The 19,775-nt window shown below is 37.0% G+C and overlaps 1 protein-coding gene across 2 annotated transcripts in view; it reads left to right on the top strand.

The window, feature by feature from the left end:
• The window catches only part of diaph2 (diaphanous-related formin 2), a 519,741-nt gene that overhangs the window by 419,928 nt on the left and 80,038 nt on the right, over window positions 1–19,775 (top strand). For both annotated transcript variants that reach the window (XM_059345604.1, XM_059345603.1), the window contains exon 26: window positions 14,960–15,124. In XM_059345604.1, the coding sequence (XP_059201587.1) occupies window positions 14,960–15,124 (165 nt within the window). The remainder of the gene's footprint in view (window positions 1–14,959; window positions 15,125–19,775) is intronic.

Here is a 19,775-nt window from a genome sequence, read left to right as displayed (position 1 = left end):
ACACACACTCACAGAGCCAGAGGCAGTTCATCAACTGCTTGTCAATGCCCCCCCCCCCTCTCTTCTTCTCTTTTTAAAGGGGAAGCTTGTCAGGGTCAGGTGTAGAGATAACCTAAGCTGGACACCAAACATCCACTACCTCTCCACTGAAGTTGCAAACAAAACAACTAAACTTTACCACAATTCAATTTAGCTTTGTCACACCGTCAGAGAGAAATCGTCATAAGTTGATACACGTTTATAAAGACTGAGGAGAAATACTCCTATCTTTACAGTTCATGGTGTTTTTTGCAAGGCAGTAGTTGTGTTTCCTTCAACACATTTCTACGCGCATTTTAAAGATTTGAATGACAAAAGCTCGATGGAAATAGCAAAATTTTATAAAACTTCAGGTTGTTTTTGTCTTTATTTTTTATGCGGTAATAGGAGATGGAAACTCTTTTTCCGTTCAGACGTAGGGAACATGTAACACGTGAAGAAGAAGAAGAAGAAGAAGAAGAAGAAGAAGAAGAAGAAGAAGAAGAAGAAGAAGAAGAAGAAGAAGAAGAAGAAGAAGAAGAAGAAGAAGAAGAAGAAGAAGAAGAAGAAGAAGAAGAAGAAGAAGAAGAAGAAGAAGAAGAAGAAGAAGAAGAAGAAGAAGAAGAATCCTGTTTCCACTCTTATACTTTGATGTCTGGCACAAACAAAACAAAGATATCAATATTCCGTCTTTGTGGAGAATGTAAAATGCTAAAATGTAATGAATGTGTTGAAAATGGCGTGTGAGAAGAAGAAGAAGAACCTCTTAACTTCTTTTTTGTTGTTGTTTTTTCAGTCTTGCACAATCTCTACTTCTACAACTGTCCATAAATTGCTTTTTTTTGTAATGCGCCATTTCAAAATTTTGCTTCAATTTGGCCTCCAACTTTATTGGAAAGACAGCTACTGTGTAGTTTTGGCAAAAGCATGTGAGAAACACATGTAAGACAGCTGCTGCACACATCTATTATTCCACAAATAAATAGATTTTAAGTGCCAGTTTTCTGTCACTCATTAGACACTATTCTCTGGTAAATCCATTTGCCTTCTAGGAAGAACATCTTACTGTATCCCCCCTGTCATTTGTTTTCTGCACCGTGACACCCAGCAGTTTTTTGACTGGCGAGTCACACAAAGCTCCTCCGTCCGCCTGCTGAGCCGCATGACAAAAAAACTCTTGGGGAGATCATTTTATCTTACTCTTGATTGCCAGATAATTATCAGTTAATTATTTAGAGCCTTAAATTAATTTGCTAAAAATAGCCTCTGTGCCTCTGCGTTGCCAATGGAGACGGCTCCATTATTCCTTTCTCCCCGGTCTGCATCTCTCCTTCTCCAGCTCCCCTTCTTTGACAGCTACTTCTGCCACTCACGTCTGACTGCAATCTAATAAAGGAGGAGGTTGTCTTTTTACATTTAAAGCAACATAACGTAACCATAATGTTTCAGCACTCATTGTATAAATATCTCCATGTTATGTTTGCCATGCCTCTCTCTGCCCGTTGTGAAAATTAGATTTAATTTACAACATGTCACTCTATAGAAACTGAAGTTATGATTAAAAAGGCAATATAAAAAGTTATTTCAAAGGCCCCAAGTTTATATTTCCAAGGCAAACTTTATTGAGTGGCATCCACTGTCTTGTGACTTTGCTGTTGGTTGTGTCCACCAGTAACATAGCCTGTACTTTACAACACTCTTTAGTGGATAGCATCTTCTTTTTACTTTAAACTCCACTCTTAGGACACTTCATTAGCCCGAAAGTGTTCTGAACAAAGAAATGTGCTGTAAGTGGTCTTATAATGGGATTCATTGGCTTTAAGAATCGAAATTTACCTCTTTTTTTCCTTCTGCATGCACACACACACACACACACACACACACAAAAACTACACACACACACACACACACACTGAACCAGGGGCCAAATAGGCTGACCTGCTGAATGGGTTTGTGCTGTGGTAATGATAAGGCTATTGAATGGAGCTGTACTCTGTCACGCTAGCTGCTGGGTCAGTGGTGGTACTGAAGGAATCTGATCAATATACAGTCTCTCTCTCTCTCTCTTTCTCTCTCCCTCTCTCCCCCTTCTAACTGTCTTTCCCACATTCTTTCTTTTTCTACAAACAAATTAAAAACTTGTTGACCAGTTGCACTCTCAAATGCATTTCCCTCTCAGGCTTGTGTCAGTGAAACATGCTTACTCAAACCATCTTTACTGCTACAGTTAAAGCCATTAAAAGCTATGAGCTGCTATCTCAAACGGCCAACCTGAATTGAAAACATTGATTATCATATTTTGAATAAATAAGTGTAACTGTTTAGAAATTGATTTTCACTTTGTCTGAGCAATTTAATGATTTGTATATGAACCACACTAGTTGACCTTGTGAGTTGTCAGATTTATCTCTTTGTCTTTGGCTCTCGCACACACACACACACACACACACACACACACTTGCATATCTAATTGATTTGAGTATCTCAGTCTTTGTTGTGGATTGTGAAAATAATATTCTCCATATCCAGTAGCTAACCCTTGCCCTCATTCCCATATTAAAACAGATCAACGCTTGATGTTACCGTTGAGTTATTTATAGCATATCAATATAATTTCCATAATATTAAGAAATCCCACTATAGTTCATGTTCCGTTCATTTTGGAGCAACAGTCCAACATGAATGCAGGATATTCCATTAACACTTAAAACACTCCTCAGCAGTCTAAAGGCACACATCAAAGGCAACCCAACATGATGTCCATTTGCAAACTGCGCTGCCTAGCTTGATTACTGGTCTGTTCAGGAGGCATGCATTAAGTGGCCACCTAAGAGGTCCCATTTCCTGCTTTATCCACTCTGATCATACATAGAAGATGTAATCTGGACATGCTGTGAGCAAACTCTGGTCAAATAGCATTTTTGAAATACTTCAGTACACTTCTCATCCCGACTGGGAGTCGCTACTTTTATAGAAAGAATTTACCACATTACAGTAATTTAGGCAATTATCATGTATTAGGCACAGGCACATGCAGTATAAGTAATACTTTGCTGGGGTTTTTTTAGCATCCATTTGCGCCATTTTGCTGTTACTCTTGCAAACTTAAATTAACAATGCATATTTAATAGTTAACACATTTTAACAACTAGTGTGTAGCTGCATAAATTAGTGAATGGCTGAAAACACAACAGCTCCAGAGATGCATGTCTTTAACCCTATAAAGCCTGAACCATGAAATAATTGCCAGAAAATTCAATTTTTATAAAAACTGAGTGCTTATTAACCTGCTGACGAATTTTAAAAAACAAATAAATTGCATATATGAATTCTTAGTCAGGTCTTTTTGTGCAATTTGTTGCTCAGTTTTTTTTCTTGAACTAACAAAAACATATAACCCCTAACATTTTTAACCTATTAAGACTTTGACTTTACCTTTTTCCTCAAACATTCAAAATACATATTTTTTCCATATAACACAACATCATACATCTGCTGATATGAAGTTTTTTAATGCAGCAATGACTGATCCACTCGTGGAACCTGCATATCACTTTTGCTACATCTGGTATTTTTGTGCAATTTGTTGCTCAGTTTGTTTATCTTCAACACATGTATACATCAGGTTTTTGATGATGTAGAGGTCTCAAAAACTACTGTATCTAATATGATACACTTGGCCTTATAGGGTTAAACGCAGACATGTTTCTGTGTGTTTGCCTTTGCTTGAACTCAAAACAATGAAACTAAAACCTCCAACAGATATCGTAGGATTCATAATAGAACATAGTGTTCAACACTATCCACATCAACAAAAAAAGAAATGAAAAAAAAAAGACAACCCATTAAATAAATTGCTTTGAATGTGCTGTCTGTATATTAGAGATAAACATGACTAAAATACACCTACAGTAGTTATGATGCAGTGAAAACCTGCTGGACGATGAGTGTGCATGTCTGTGCGAGAGTAGGTTTGCAAAAACGCTTGTTAGAGGCAGATAAAGACTGTTAAAACAAAGAGGCAGAGAGACAGAGACAGAGCACAAAACAGAAAGTGCAGACCAGCAATTGTGATTCATCACTGTCATCGTCGCATAGAACTACATAGACATAGCATGTGCAAGGAAACAAGTCTATACTGTGCAGCCCACACAGTCTTTGTACTCCCTCAGTTGCAAAGCAAGACAAGTCTTTTAAATTGATCATACTGCGAGGAAATAGCTGGTTCTCCTCGCCAGTAGGAGTTCAGGAGCATAGTGTGTTTGTATTCCGATGTATTATCTAGAAAGAAGGCGAGCCAGGTCAGAAAGTGGGGCGATGTAAATGAGACACAGTGCAGCACAAATGGCAGTAGTTGTGCTTGGCGATGTAGTTTATATAGATGTTTGTTTAAAGCAATATGTGCATGGGTAACACTTTACAATAACCAACTAAATAATGTTTATAGATGGTTTATAAACCAATTATTAACCATTTACAAAATGCTTTACATATTTAATCATTAAATGTTTTCAACCAATTCCTTAAAGGTATATGAATCATTTCAAAATCATTTACATAGTTAATATCCAATCCAATCCAATCCACTTAATTTATATAGCACAATTTTAGCAAACACAAGGTTTCCAAAGTGCTGCACAAACAATAAACACATAACACAATACAAAGAGATGTAGTAAACAATAGATCAGTAAGATGCAATAAGATAAAATAAATTAAAAATGGGATAAAAATAAATAAAATAAAATGTAAAATGTACTACACACAGTACAATATGGTGTTAAAATATTAAAATGGGTGCAACTAAAACTATTTATAAACAATGAATTATAATTTAATTGTTTGTTAATGGTAAAGTAGCTATAAACTTACATTAATAGACATGTTTATAAATGAATATACATCTATTTGCCATTTATACATGATTAAGTTAGTTAAACATTAATAAATTATGTATTTACCATTCTAAATGGTCTATAAACAGTTTATAACTGATGATTAAACATTAATAAACTATCTGTTTACCATTTATAAATGATGGTTATTGTAAAGTGTTACCTGTGCATGTTATATCAGTGTTCAAAGTCGTGTATTAAATGCACCTAAATAAGATTAAACAATTAAACTGGACGCATATATAAATCCATGAGAGGGAACGATTGTATTCATCTTTCTACCAGTTTGAAGCAGCTTTTTGCTGAGAGAAAGAGGGCGTTAGTTGGCGTTATTGAAGACCAAATCAATGAATATGCAACACTGAGTATCACTGGCATCTCAAACATTACTCAAGGATGTATTTCTGAATGATAAATATATAATGAATAAAACATGCACTCGCATCTGTGTTTACTGTAGATGTTGTATATATATATATATATATATATATATATATATATATATGGGTGTTTCTGCAACTACGGTCACTTTTGACTCTCCCAAATTAAAAAAATCAACCTCGATGAATTTAAATTTTAACCATCAGAGTCTGTAATACATATTAACATTTTAATCTGGAAAATGTTTATTTTTTTATGGTTTTCATCACTTTTTCTTACAAAATGTCCTTACCGCAACATTAAAATAACGTTCATTTTATACATTTTCCTTTTTGAATTTCTACAAAATGTTAAAACATTTACATTTATTTTCATCAAGTTTTGTGCATCATTGTAAAAACTGATATAAAAAAATAATAGAAATTAGGGGATTGCTGCGGTAATGACATCTTGCGTCACAATGTGAATGGAAAATGTTAATAATGTAACATTAAGAATAAGCTACTGTAGAGACAAAACAAGGTATTTTCATGTCAAAGATAGTAGAGGTATTGCAGTTAAGACAGTCAAACTGATTTTCATGTGTCTAGTTTTGTAAACAATATAACATATATATATATATATGTGTGTTATATTGTTTACAAGCTTACCAGTGCCTATTAAATGACATGTCTGTGTTCCTGCACATACAGTACTTGTCTCTTCAAGGGCCATCTTGTGAGCCATTGAAATGTAGACTTTGGGATTGATGTTTACCGATTAGATCAGCATCAGGGGAGAGTGAGACACTTGACCTTTTACAGTTTGACAAGTATGAACATTGTAAACACATTGGATTTGCATTGTCATGTTTCCACTCTGTGAAAATTACAGTGAAAGGCACGGCCCCTGGGCATTGATGTGACATGAGATTGCTTTTGGATGAGGATAAAAGGATGACAACAACATAAAAGGTCATCAAAGATAAAACTGTGTGTGCATGTGGGTGTGTTTTTCACTAATTTTAATGGGACTGTGTGTTGTGTTCACATCGCTCTCTCTCCGACACCATTATAACGTACACCGAATTATTTTTCAAAATTTTTCTATGCTATCTCTTTCCTTTTTAATAGCCTATCCATGATTCAACAGGTCATTCCCATGGACTTAATCCCCTCATATCTAATTTATATAGTCTCTTTTCCTTTATCAGATGTAGTCATTACACCCACCAGCCTGCCCCTCATTGAGTTGTTCCAACACCAGCTGGGTGCTGTAGTGAAGAGCCTTGAATGCTTAAGCAGAAACAACCTTCCTCTCTACAGGTATAAATATTTCAGGGGCAGACGGGCAGAATAAATTGACAGTAAAATTGACATCAAATCTAGCTTTTAATTTCAAGAGAAAAAAGGAGGTTGGTGCTGCAGGGAGGATGATGGAGATGAGTATAGAGAGACGAAAGGTCGTGACCCCTGTGTTAAAGTGGTAATATAATTTACTGAGCCTGTGATGTGTGAAAAATACATCCCTCACTGTTATTAAATATAAATATATATATGTGTGTGTGTGGGTGTGTGTGCATATGCTGTCTCTCTCCCTCTCGACTGTATACTCGGAGTGGGGAAAAAAAACAAAAAATGAATGATTTTCACTGCAAAGTCACTTCAGGAAGCAAGGTTAAGAGGTTAAAGTGGAGTCAGATCACTGCAGCAACACACCAAGTATTACATTAATTACATTCTGGAAGGGAGGGAGATGGCATCGAGTAATCACCACCCTGTTGGCACCTTCTGTAATCCAACAGAGAGAGAGAGAAGAGAGAGAAAAGAGACACAGTTCTGTGTGGATGTGTGTGTGCATATTGGAGTGTGTGCAGTCACAAAGACGGATCAACAGGATAGAGTTTCTCGATGGCACACGGTTGATTTCCATCCAAGGTGTTGTTTTGATTACTTTGGACAAAGTCCAGCAATTTTCAAAGAGTATTGTTTCACTAAGGCATTCAGTTTGGTACAGATTTAATTATTTTCACCATGTGAAATGAACCTGACTTGAATTCTTTATTCTTCGCCTCTCAGGTTCCCATTTCACATGAGCTCAGATTGTAGAGGCCTAAAACACTTAAAATATTGTGGTTTTTATTTAATTATTTATCCAGAGAGGTGGATAATTAGTTTATAAATGAGGTTTGGTTTTTCAAAGATAACAGAAAACTTTTTTTTTTTCTGTAGCTTGGTAGTAACCTGTCAGATTGAAATGTCCTTAACTTGTTAACTAGTTTCCCCAGAACTTTTAATTAATCCATTGAAATATCTCAGTCAACTGCACTGCAAAAAAAGAAAAGTTGGGTGAACTCAAAATTTCAAGGCAACAAACTTCGATAAAATTTTAAGTTGGGCAATTAAACTAATTATTTTAAGTTTTGTTTTTGAGTTTGCTCAACTCTGAATTCAGATATTTGAACTTATAATTTTACATTGTTATAACTTTTAATCCTTACTTCTGCTAACTTCTGCAATGTGCTGAATTGGCACGATTGTAACGCCGCTATGAAATGTCAGCTAATGTTGCGACCACAATTTTGAGTTAGCATTGATACGCTAATTGCTACTGTTAGCGCCGCTAGCATCAGTTAGCCGCTAGCTTTCGCTAATGACCGAATTTCACCGCTTTCCCGCATTTCACAACAAAGAAATAAGAGTTATCAGAACTATTGTCCCTTGTTGTGAACCCCAACTTAAAGATATAAGTAACAACAACTCACCAACTTGTTTTTGAGCAGACAACTGGCTTCCTTTGTTGTGCTAACTGACATTATTGCCCTAAATGTCAATAATTTATATTTCCAAGTTTTACCAACTTAAATCACTGTTTTAGGCCAAAAAATACAAGTTGGCTTTCTTTGCAGTGTGAATGGATTAGTTCAAAACCTGCTTCAGGCATTCATGGTTCCCAGATGGTGTTTTCTTAAGACTCTGCTGATTCTTGATGACTATTGGATGGACTGATATTTGGCACATGCATTTATGATCCCCAGAGGATGAATTGTATATAATTAGTTGTAATGAGGTGATTTTTCATCTAATAAATGGTAGCATTCAAAAAATGATGGCGAACATTGTTGCTTAATATCAGCATATTAACATTTCCATTGTGATTCTGACTCTGGCTCACTAACTGAAGGAAAGCACAGTCGAATTGTGCTGCTCATTGTTTCACTCAGAACTTTTTATTTCCTTGGACTGAGTTTTGTAGCCTATTAAATTAAATATCAGAACATCTAGAATTTTTGTTGGAAATTTATAAAAAACTTATGTGTGTTCTCTTGGAATGCTGGGAAAAACAGATGACATTTGGTTTGTTATAAATGTGAGAAATTGAACATGGAACTGGTTACTTATTGGAATCAATTTGGTTACTGGGGGCTGATCTGATCAGTTCCCTTGAACATGCAGGCCCTTATCTATCTATGCAACATCAAGTCTACATTATTTATGATTTCAGCTTTGGTGAGATTCTCCAAAAATCTAGATTTCTATCTTTTATATCCTTATAAAGCCTTCTGGTTGCATGTTATTGTTTTAATAATTAAATATATTCATTAATAAAATAAAGGAGACATGTTGTTTTCAGACTCCCTTTAAAAGAAGAACATCCAGTCAGTTCATCCGTTCACCCTGAGACACATATAAGTTCATATGCAGGCTGGACAGTGCTGGATAATGTTACAAATATAATTTATTTATAATTTATTTTCATCTTCAACCTGTCCAGAGTGTAGCCCACTTCTCAACCAGTGTCAGCTATGATAAGCTCCAGCCCCTCATGAATCTAGTTGGTTACAGATAATGAGTAAATTAATCATAATCCACGTTAGAGACACATACAATACAATAATATATTAAAACTAGAAAATTTCCTCTGGGGGAAATTTTGAAAGGGCCACGGGGGCTACTGCCGGTGTGTGTACACTATGATGAGATTCTTCAGAGTTTTAAACAATACTACTAATGTTATGATACTATTCCTCTTCAAGTATTTATTTATACAGCAACCTATGCCCTTTAACCTCAAAATGTGTGTGTGTGTGTGTGTGTGTGCGTGCGTGTATCTTTAACTGATATTACATTAAATGACCAGTGTGTGTGTGCGTGCGTGTATCTTTAACTGTTATTACATTAAATGACCAGTGTGTGTGTGCGTGCGTGTATCTTTAACTGTTATTACATTAAATCATCGTTTTAAATTGATAATTTCATTATTAATTTGACACAGGGGCCACAGCAGGGGCCAAGGGCTTCTTCCCAGGGGCAGTGGCCCCTGGAGGCCCCTGTGTAGAACCACCACTGATGCTCTCTCCTTTTAGATTTTAGCAAATCCTCTTTCCTTCCTGCCCTCCCTCTCACCATTACACCCTCCCACCTCCCTCCATCCACCCTGAGCACCAGGTCACATCCCAATTTTCCGGAACTAGCTGCTCTGCTAATTCCCTCTGAGAGGCCCAGTGTGTGTGTGTGTGTGTGTGTGTGTGTGTGTGTGTGCTGTGGCCCAACTCAGGATGCTGTCAGCCTCTTTTCTGCTCGCCCTGCAGACCTCCCTCAGCTTGTAGCGCCACACACACAACAGAGCAGTCCTGTCCTTCTCTCTGAACCTTCCTTACAGTGTGGAGAGAAATACTGTCATGTCAGTTGTTGGCTAATGGGGAAAAATATTTTTAAACCTAACTACACAGCATCTATGAAGTCTTCGTCTCGCTATTTTTGTATGAAGCTAGAAAAAAGGAAGAATTTCAGATTATTAGAGTACAAAAAAAGAAGAATTTTAGATTATTAGGAGTATAAAAACTTAAAGCAGAGCTGCTGTATTCATACATTTGAGCAGCAAGAAATACTTTTTAAATCTAATCGTCTGAATTCTCTCTCTCTCTCTCTCGCTCTCGCTCTCCCACTCACTTTGTGCCCTACCTCTGCACTACATTCCTTCATCCCTCTCTCATCCTGCTCTCGCTCTCAACATGATGGGTTGTGTCCAGTCAGTGGGCAGCTTTGGTGTAATTTGGCCCACAGGGGCTGTTGGCAGTAGGTGTGGGGATAAAGGGAGCAGGGATGGTGGGGTTTGGAGAAAAGCAGGCTTAGTGTGGGGCCTTGGATGGAGGGGCCAGCGAGCACATAGGAAAAGCATTAAATAAACATTAATGCAACTAGGTTACAGGAGATTTATTAAGGAGGCTTTTTGGGCCCCCACTGTAGGGTTTTATGCAGCACTTTAATAACTCTCTCATGCACGCAGGTAAACAAACCAGGTAATTTATTGCCTTCCTCATAGGTGGCCATTGTAAAAACTGTTTTAACTTTTTTTTTTTTGGCCCATAAATGGATTTTTTTTTCCTCCTCTTTCACTGGGTTTTATCACAAAATTGAATAGAGTCTGGCTCCGAAAAAGCTTTTTTTACATCTAGGGTAAGTCTGACTTGGATATGATTTTGATGTCACTTTGTGGTGTTAAAAATGAGTGCCCTTAATCGCAGCTTACTGATGTTAAATGTACCCTTTCTGGCATGTCAAACACACAGATAAAAAGTGACTGATTAAACACAGTAATGAGGACACTGTGGCAGGACAAAGAACTAATTCTAGATTTTTTACAAGGACGGGGTTGGTTCTGGCAACAACAGAAGATTTGAGAGAGAATTATAAAAACATGAACTAGCGGAGCACTGCCATCGACATCATATTTTACATCTGACATTGTCTTTGTAAATCAGCACTGTCAGATAAGACGCTGTCAGAAAGTGGAGTTGTGGAAGCCAAGCCGTAGTCTGTAATGTTTAGTGACTTGCTGCTATTCCACAAGCCCTTTTTGAACATGATTATTTAACCTGCTTTATTGAAATAGTCTTTAGAACAGTCCTACCTAGGCTATGCAGAAATGCAAAAAAAGATGAGGCACAGAGCTATAAATTGCTTGTTTTTGCAAATTTCGATTTCTAATATGGCCATTAGCATAAAATCCAGCAAGCACTCCACTGATATCTTTAGTAGCATTCACATTTGCAGCATTGAGCCCTCAAGCCCTGCAGCAATTGTCTTGCTTGGCGGTGCGGAGGTGCAGTGCACAGGAAGTGCAGGCAGTACCACTTCTCTGAGGACAGCTAGGAGAGGAGAGCAGAGACTGACAAACAGGGTCAGGCCAACCAAAGGCTGCATGATGCTTTACCTTGAGACTCATCGCCTCTGCTCCCTGCTCTGCATCAGGCCCAAGTGACCAGAATACCAGACACGGCTCAGACAGCGTTCTTCTGAAAGTTCACTCTGAGTCGGAGACAAAGAAGGGAGTTTGTTGTTTCAGTGAGAGAATATCAAGGGGAAGTGTAGAAAGAATTATAAAGAGAATATGTTTGAAAGAGACAGTGGTGGACAGGGAGAAAGACAGAGAAAAAGAATTATCTTTGGAGAAAGAGAGACAATAAAGGCTACAATGACTGTGAGAAAAGGGAGAAAAAATAGTAAAGGACAACCTGACAGACAGACATTCAAAAAATGGGTGTGTGACAGTGTGCATGTGCACTATATTTGTGCTTATATATGTGTGTGTGAGTGTGCGTGCCTGTTCGTTCTGTGACTGTGTGTGTGTTTGGTGAAGGCTCAAGCATACCGGTTGTGTTGCTGCAGGATAGTGTGTGTCAGGCTCCATCAATATGACATGTCTTTGATGTGGAAATACAAGGAGCAAAAGCCCAGTCAGCCTCAGTCCAGTCCCCAGCGGGACACATCTACCACTGTGCATGTGCATACATGTGTATTTGAGTGTGTGTGAGAGCAAGACTAAGAGAGAGAGAAAAAAGAAACACACACAGAACCACAAGCCACAACAAGCACCAAAAGTAACCACAGTTTTTAACTACCATTCTACAAAGGAGGCAACAGTTTTGACCTTAACGTATCCAGAACTAAAGGCACTGTGGACTCTGATTCTAGCAAGAATCAATATTGTGTCTACATGCTGTTAATAAGCATTTCCATGCCAGAATAACATTATGTCTTTTGCTCCTAAATTGACACATTAATATTTTGTTTGCTTTTTGGCATGAACCTGTTGCTTTTTGTTGATTCCAGTTAAACATTATAAATATTTATGCTTTTCTCCTTTTATCCTTCAGAGGCAGTTTTTATTCTGACCCATTAGGAATTGTTGAGAGGGGGCATTTTAAGTGAAGCTCAGTCTAGCAAAACTGATTGCAGTAGTATTTTTGGATGAAGCACTGAGGTTGAGTTCCACTAATAAATGACACTGAACCATATGGTGCTGTTTGTGGTAGATTGCTCCCTAGAAAGGGACTTTTTCCCTTTACAATGAGCATTTTAAGACTTTTCCAACAAATACAACTGCAATAAAGTACAACTCTGTCAGCCCTTTGGATGTTGAAAAGATATCTTTCTTTGACAAAGTTTTACTTTTACATCTATCTGTCGGGCCCCTGAGTTTTCACACACAAGTGCAGTGAGGGGGAGGTGGACAAAAGAAGAGATAAAGGCAGTCTGACAGAAGCAGGGGGGATAAATCAGGTCCAGGCAGACAAGGAGATAGAGACAGGGAAGAGGAAAGACAGAAGGATGAGTCCATCCATCGGGCCCGTGTGTGGGCTTGCTGCTAACCTGGACTGTGCTGCTGCTGCTGCTGTTTTGGTAAATACTAGCTTGCAGGGAGGTAATCCGACCAGCCTACCCTGTCATCTCTTTTATTCCCTGTTAGCTGCTAAAAGGCCTCTCTACACACACACGCTTACATGCAAGCATATACAGTAAGAGCACAAATACATAACACACACACAGGCACATGGAAAGTGTTATTTAGATCCTCACATAGCTAATAATTTGCCTGGAGACACAGAACAATCCCTGGACCTCGACATGGATGTCTACCAAGATGACAGAACAAACAAACAAACCATGAATAAATGACAATGTACAAAAAAACAGTGGCTTTCACATAATAGTGGCAGATTGCTCACAAAGAACAATATCTTGGTTACTGTTGAGCCTTGACAATCACAGGCCGCATGCTGTACCACCAGCCTGACTATGTTGCCAAGGCGACTGCATATGAGCACTAATTGTGTATATCTGTACCTGTGACACTGTGAACAAGAGAAGTGAGCATGGCATGTAAAAGCACAGTTTGAAACCCACTTCTCTTTGTCATTTTAAAATGAGCATGTCAGTCTATATGCAAAGGTATATATCTATATATATATGTATATATATATATATATTATATAATATATATATATATATATATATGTAACTGTTTAGCACAAAAATGGCTATTTTTTAAAAATATTGAGGAATACATCATTTTAGCACCACATCCAATTTGTGCATTCTTGAGATTATTTTTTTATCCTGTTTTTTGAGCTACAATTTTACAAGACCCTTTTTTTTTTTAACCAATAATTTACCCAGATGAAGTCTTCTAGGCTTTGGATGCCTGTACGCTGTTAAGTTATCAGAGAAACAATATAAGGGAGATTTAAGAGAATAGAATAAGATAATAAAAGTGAATGCCAACTTTGACATGAAATAATTCATATAGTTGTACACACTTGCATTTTTCCCACATACAAGGACTTACATTATAGCTGTGTTTGCTTGTGTTTTTAAAATAAAATGGCAGCTAATCTGCTAAAACCTCTGGCTGGTTTGTAACCTTTCTGATCCTTTGACTGCTCTTGGCTGTTGCTCTCTTCGTCCTATTCTTAGAAACGTTGCCACATCATGAGAGCTCAGCAATTACTAGTAAGTACAATGTCATTATACCCAATAGAACTGATGGCCAGAGCTATAAAAATAAAACCAAATTTCTAAAAATTCAATTCCTCACCCTAGTAATAAGCTTTGAGCTGTTACAGATATTATAGCTATAATAAATATGGCCTCTTAAGAAGGAAGATTAAAATGATTGAAGCTGCAGCAGGTGTTGGATACCATTGAAACTAGTATTGGTGGAGTTCATATTGTATTTAGTGTCTTTTTTTTAATTCTGTGTTCGCAAGCATGTACATGCATGTATAACCACGTTAGTGTATTGTTGTGTGAAGTCGTACTCATCCCCACACAGGGTGTGTGAGTCTTGGAGTGTCCAAGTGCAGTCTCCATCAGGTCAGTGGCTGCTGTGATAATGCTTAACTGATGCCGGCTGTCAATAGCCATTCACCAGGAGAAAAGTGCTCGCCTGTTCAGTAAATTACACAGTGCGACGTGAGCTGTGAGGTTCAAAACAACCTGACCCCACTGTTGTTGGGAGAAACAATAGAACAATGACTGCAATCAGCTTTTCCAGCAGCCATCTGTGTCATGCTGCTGACTACAAAACACCTTTCCATTACTCCAGGGCTGCAGCTATTAGCTCACCATGCCATTGACTCCAAAGTGAGTTGGAGAGGTTATTGTAATGGCACATTAGATTGTCTGTGACCCTTCTTTATCCACTGTTTTGTTTTGTTGACCTTGACATAGGTGGGCTTTTTGAGTGCTATAAAGCCTCTAAAGTGATCATTTCTCACAATGGCGTGTTTTGTGACAGATGAACATATTTGTGAAGTGTCATTATTTTGCTGATAACCGTAGCTTTTGAATATGTTTGCTCTGTGTTTTTTATCCATTTTTCCTTAACGCTGTCTTCCTCACGGCTTCTCCAAGCATGCAAGAGAGCAGTACGAAAAACTCTCCACCATGCACAAGAACATGCAAAAGCTCTACGAGAGCATAGGAAGCTTCTACGCCTTTGACCCCCACTCGGTCGGTGTGGAGGATTTCTTCGGAGAACTGGCCAACTTTCGCATGCTGTTCCTGGTGAGTACTGTATATAACTTGCCATTTGTTCACACGTACATATATGAAAAGTCTCACATTTGCACTTCAGACTAACAGAAGCCATCACCCACACATGAGCATTATTTTGCACACACTTTCACTTGCTTAGAGCAGTAGTTCTCAAGCTTTTTGAGATGCGACCCCCAATTTAACTTGCATGTTGTCCGTGACCCCCGCTCACTGAACACAATCTCACACGCACAGTTAAGATCACCCAAAAAAGAAACAAAATGACCAAAAAAAGGAAACAAAATGACCAAAAAAGATAAAAAGTAACCACGAAATGATCAAAAAAAGACAAAAATGAGCAAAAAAGACACAAACTGACCAAAAACGACACAAAATGACCCAAAAAAAGACACAAAATGACCAAAAGAAGACACAAAATGTCCAAAAAAAGGAAACAAAATGACCAAAAAAGACACAAAATGACCAAAAAAAGACACTAAATGACCAAAAAAGACACAAAATGACCAAAAAAAGACATTAAGTGACCAAAAAGACTAAAATACATGAACACTTTAACACAGTGGAGACAGAGCTGACTTCCAAAATGATTTGGCGACCCCCAGAAATCCCCCAGGTTGAGAACAGCTGGCTTAGAGGATGACAGGGGAGAGAATTTTCACTCCTGTTTCACAACACTCCCACAACCAAAACTTCTATTCTGTCCCAATCCAGGAAGAATGACTCCACTTTTTCTAATGAGGGCCAGCTGCTTGCTCCTTGTTTCTACTGGCCTGTTGTTATTATGATTCCTGTCCTGCTCTCTCCTCTTGACTTTTTTTTAAAAATAATTTTGTGTGTGGCTTGGGAAAACTTTTTGGGAAAAAATTAACATTTCCTCCTACTAAAAGTAGAATTATGGGACGACAATTTCTTCAATAAGCAACAAAACTACTGAGTTAAATGTGGAATATGGATTTACTTCAGATCAAAGTAAAACTAAAAATCCTGTGTTAATACCCGAAATGTCTTCAAAACATATACTAACAAATAATAATAAATTCATTAGCCAGGATTTCTTACTTTTTCTAATGAGGGCCAGCTGCTAGCTCCTTGTTTCTACTGACCTGTTGTTATTATGATTCCTGTCCTGCCCTCTCCTCTTGACTTTTTTTTTTATCCCATCTTAGTCCTGTGATAATTAGTAGACTTGACTTCCATCCAACATGAATCCCACAATCAGGAATTTTCTGAAGCATAGGGTTCCAAAAGAAAGGCAAGGAGGGGGGATGTTTAAACAAAAAAAAAAGAGAAAATGTTGTATATGTGAATAAGTTGTGAAACATAATTACTAATAAAGATATACTTAAAAAAAAAATACATTACTCCACTGTAAAATAGATTGGCAATATACCCTAATACATACAAGCACTGTAATTTTGGCATTTATGTCTTGTAAAAATACTTTTTGTCACTGTTAAATGGACTAAACACCATATCTCTGTACTGTAATATTTAATGGTAAAATCTTTTTTTTTTATGTGGCATTTATAAAGTATTTTCTTGTCAATTAAAAAAAAAAAAAAGAAAGAAAGGCAAGCCTCTAATGTGGAAGTATACATAACTGAAAGATATTGGAAAAATCTCTAAAGTTTAATCTTAAATTATCCTAGCATTGTTACAGTTTGATAAACCTTTTGATTCCTATGGTTGAGGATATTCCACCTTAAAGATACAGACTTAATATGCATGGGCTGATGACCTCTTACTTTGTATCATGTTGAAATTGAACCCAAACAATCTGTATCACATCATGTTGCTCATTACTGTCACCAGGCAGCACAAAATCCAGTGTAAATTCTAAACACATGCCTGGGAAGGTGCAGATAACATGCAGGCTCACTTTCTCTACTGGGTGCTGTGTTGCTTTTTTCCATAGAGCCTATTCTCGAGCTGTAGTTGGAAAATCTTAAATGAAAAATGTTCTTTTTTTATGCTCCAATATTTCGTGACAGCCAGTTTATGTTAACCAGCACCTCTAAACTTTAAGCAGAGGCGAAGACACAGGCTTCCAAAAGCACTTGGACAGAAACTGTTTATCAGATTTTGAAAAGGAAAAGTGGTGTTCTCACAGTGTTTCACTGTGGCCAGCCCCCACAGGCCTGTGTTCTAACAGATCAGCACCAGAGCAAGTCATCATACATCTGTAATCACAAGGGTTGAAACATTTATCTCACAGTCATCTGATAGTCCATCAACATGTGCTTTTGAGCCAATCAGCTGCTAGTTTCAGTTCAGTGGGTGTTTTCCACTTTCCTCGTCTACACAGCAAAATCGGGAGTGTTAATTCAACTCACAGAGTGTTAAATGTAACACTTTTTCTGAGTTTATATAGTTCTCACGGATTCTGAGTTAAAATTACACTTTGAAAAGTGTAAATATTTTAACTCTTTAATAGTGTTGAATATTTGACACCCTTGGTGTTGTTTTATGACACCACATAGGTGCACTTTTAACTCCAAATCGTGTGTTAATTAGTGTTAATTTTCAACATACATCGTGTTATTTTACGACACAATAAAGTGTATTTTCAACGCTAAAATCGTGTTATTCTCTTTCACTGTGAGTGTTAATTTTTAACATTCATTGTGTTACTTTGACACATTAAAGTGTATTTTTTAACCCTAAAATCATGTTATTTCCTTTCACTAATGTGATAATTAACATTCATTGTTTTGTTTTACGATACATTAAAAGTGCATTCTGTCTTTAGCCGAACATACAAGTCACAAAATCTGAAAATCAACTCCAACTGAAGTGAATCTAACTCAGGTGTTAACATGTAACTCCCTTGTGTTAAAGTGTTAAAACAACTCCAAAATCAACACCCACTAACTCAAAATTATTAACACTGAAAAAACAACACTACAGATTTTTCTGTCTAAAACTGCCTGAAAGTTTTTGGTTTGGGAGAGTGCACAATATTTTCTGGCCACCTATTTTGGTCTTTGTATTCCCTTGGTTGGCCCTGACATCCTTTTTCAGTTTTTCTTTTTAAGTTCTTGCACTGTTCTCGGCAAGAATGTAACCGCGCTCACCTGCTGTGTGATTTCCTTCCATATGTCATCTTTTAGTAGGTCATAATGCCACTATGTCTGCCAAAGATTTTTTTTTTCCCAGGTATCACAGACATAACCTCCTTTCCTTGTCACTGAAGTGGATTCCTCTTTCATTTTCTTCAATGCCATTGTAGTTTGGAAGGTTAGAAATATAGATCACTTGTTGGCAACCCTTTACTATGAATTCATATGCAGATATTAATGCTTAATAATGTATTTAACCACTAAAATCCCCCCTTTGTACACCCATAAGTGGAGGTTGTTATATAAACAGATAATGACAAAATTGTAATAATATATGTTTTCATTGGAAGAGACATGATTGTTCACAAATATTATATATTAATGAACATTTATCTGATCATAACTGCATTATAGTGTTATAAATAATGCATTAAATGTTTATATGCTACTTAAATGTGCTCAAGAAAGGTTGTATTTATGATCATTTTTGATCTTGCACATATATACACATAGCTTACGGAGATATATATTCACAAAATATCACAAATGATACCCTTTGTTTCAAATGCACTGTGTGAATGCAGAAACAGAGAAATGCATTAAATATAGATGGAAGCTCTCAATGCATTTATTCCACTTACACGCACTGTACTGTACATATAAATGGCAAACAAAATTGCTTAATGACATTTACCTGAGCATACTGAAGTTTATTTGCACGATCCTGCAGAAGAGAAGATATTTTTCTTCTTCTTTTTCTTCCCTACTCGTACTGATAAAACTACTGGCTTGGGAGCTGTAAGAAAAAGACAAAGTCATGAAACAGATTAAAATATATTATTTGAAAGTAGCTCAGTAGAGAGGGCTGTGATGTCAGTGTCTTACTGATAAAAGAGCTTGATAAAGGCGTGGCCAAGCCTCTTAACCTGTTTAACATAGTTTCATTAACTTGCAGCTTCATGTGTGTATGTGTGTGCATGTGCCATCACTACAGGGCATTGCAGGTCTTGCAGATTTTATTACGAGATAATGAGTCTAGAGAGGAGTTTAAAAATGTCCAAGTCCTAAAGTAGATGAAATTGCATTTGACTTCTCACCTGTGAGTTTGAAATTATTTTGTGTGTGGCTTGGGAAAACTTTTTGGGAAAAAATTAACATTTCCTCCTATTGAAAGTAGAATTATGGGACGACAATTCCTTAAAGTTAAATGTGGAATATAGATCTACACTTTAAAAAAGGTTTGTAGAAATAACAGTAAAACTCTGTCAAATACATCAGAAATAGGGCATAAAATGAAAAATTGTATATCACTGTATTAGACCCTTTTAATTACCGTAAATCAAAGAATAGCACAAAACTTTTACTTTTTTCTGTCATAAACTGGAGGTAACACAGTTTTTAGGTAAAATATAACATTTTCATGCAAAATTTATGGAGAAATACCATGATGTGTGAATGAATGACACAATTACCCTAAAAACAACAGGATTATTCAGACTAAATTACAGTTTTTGCTGATATTTACATTTAAATTTAGAACAGAAAATCCACTCACTGTAATTTTTTTTACGGTGAAGTTCTGGCAACCACAGCTGCCGGTA

This window comes from Centropristis striata, chromosome 12 (genome assembly GCF_030273125.1).
Source record: "Centropristis striata isolate RG_2023a ecotype Rhode Island chromosome 12, C.striata_1.0, whole genome shotgun sequence".
Taxonomy (NCBI): domain Eukaryota; kingdom Metazoa; phylum Chordata; class Actinopteri; order Perciformes; family Serranidae; genus Centropristis; species Centropristis striata.
Note: the sequence above shows the minus strand (reverse complement) of the source record. Positions and strands in the feature narration are given on the sequence as shown.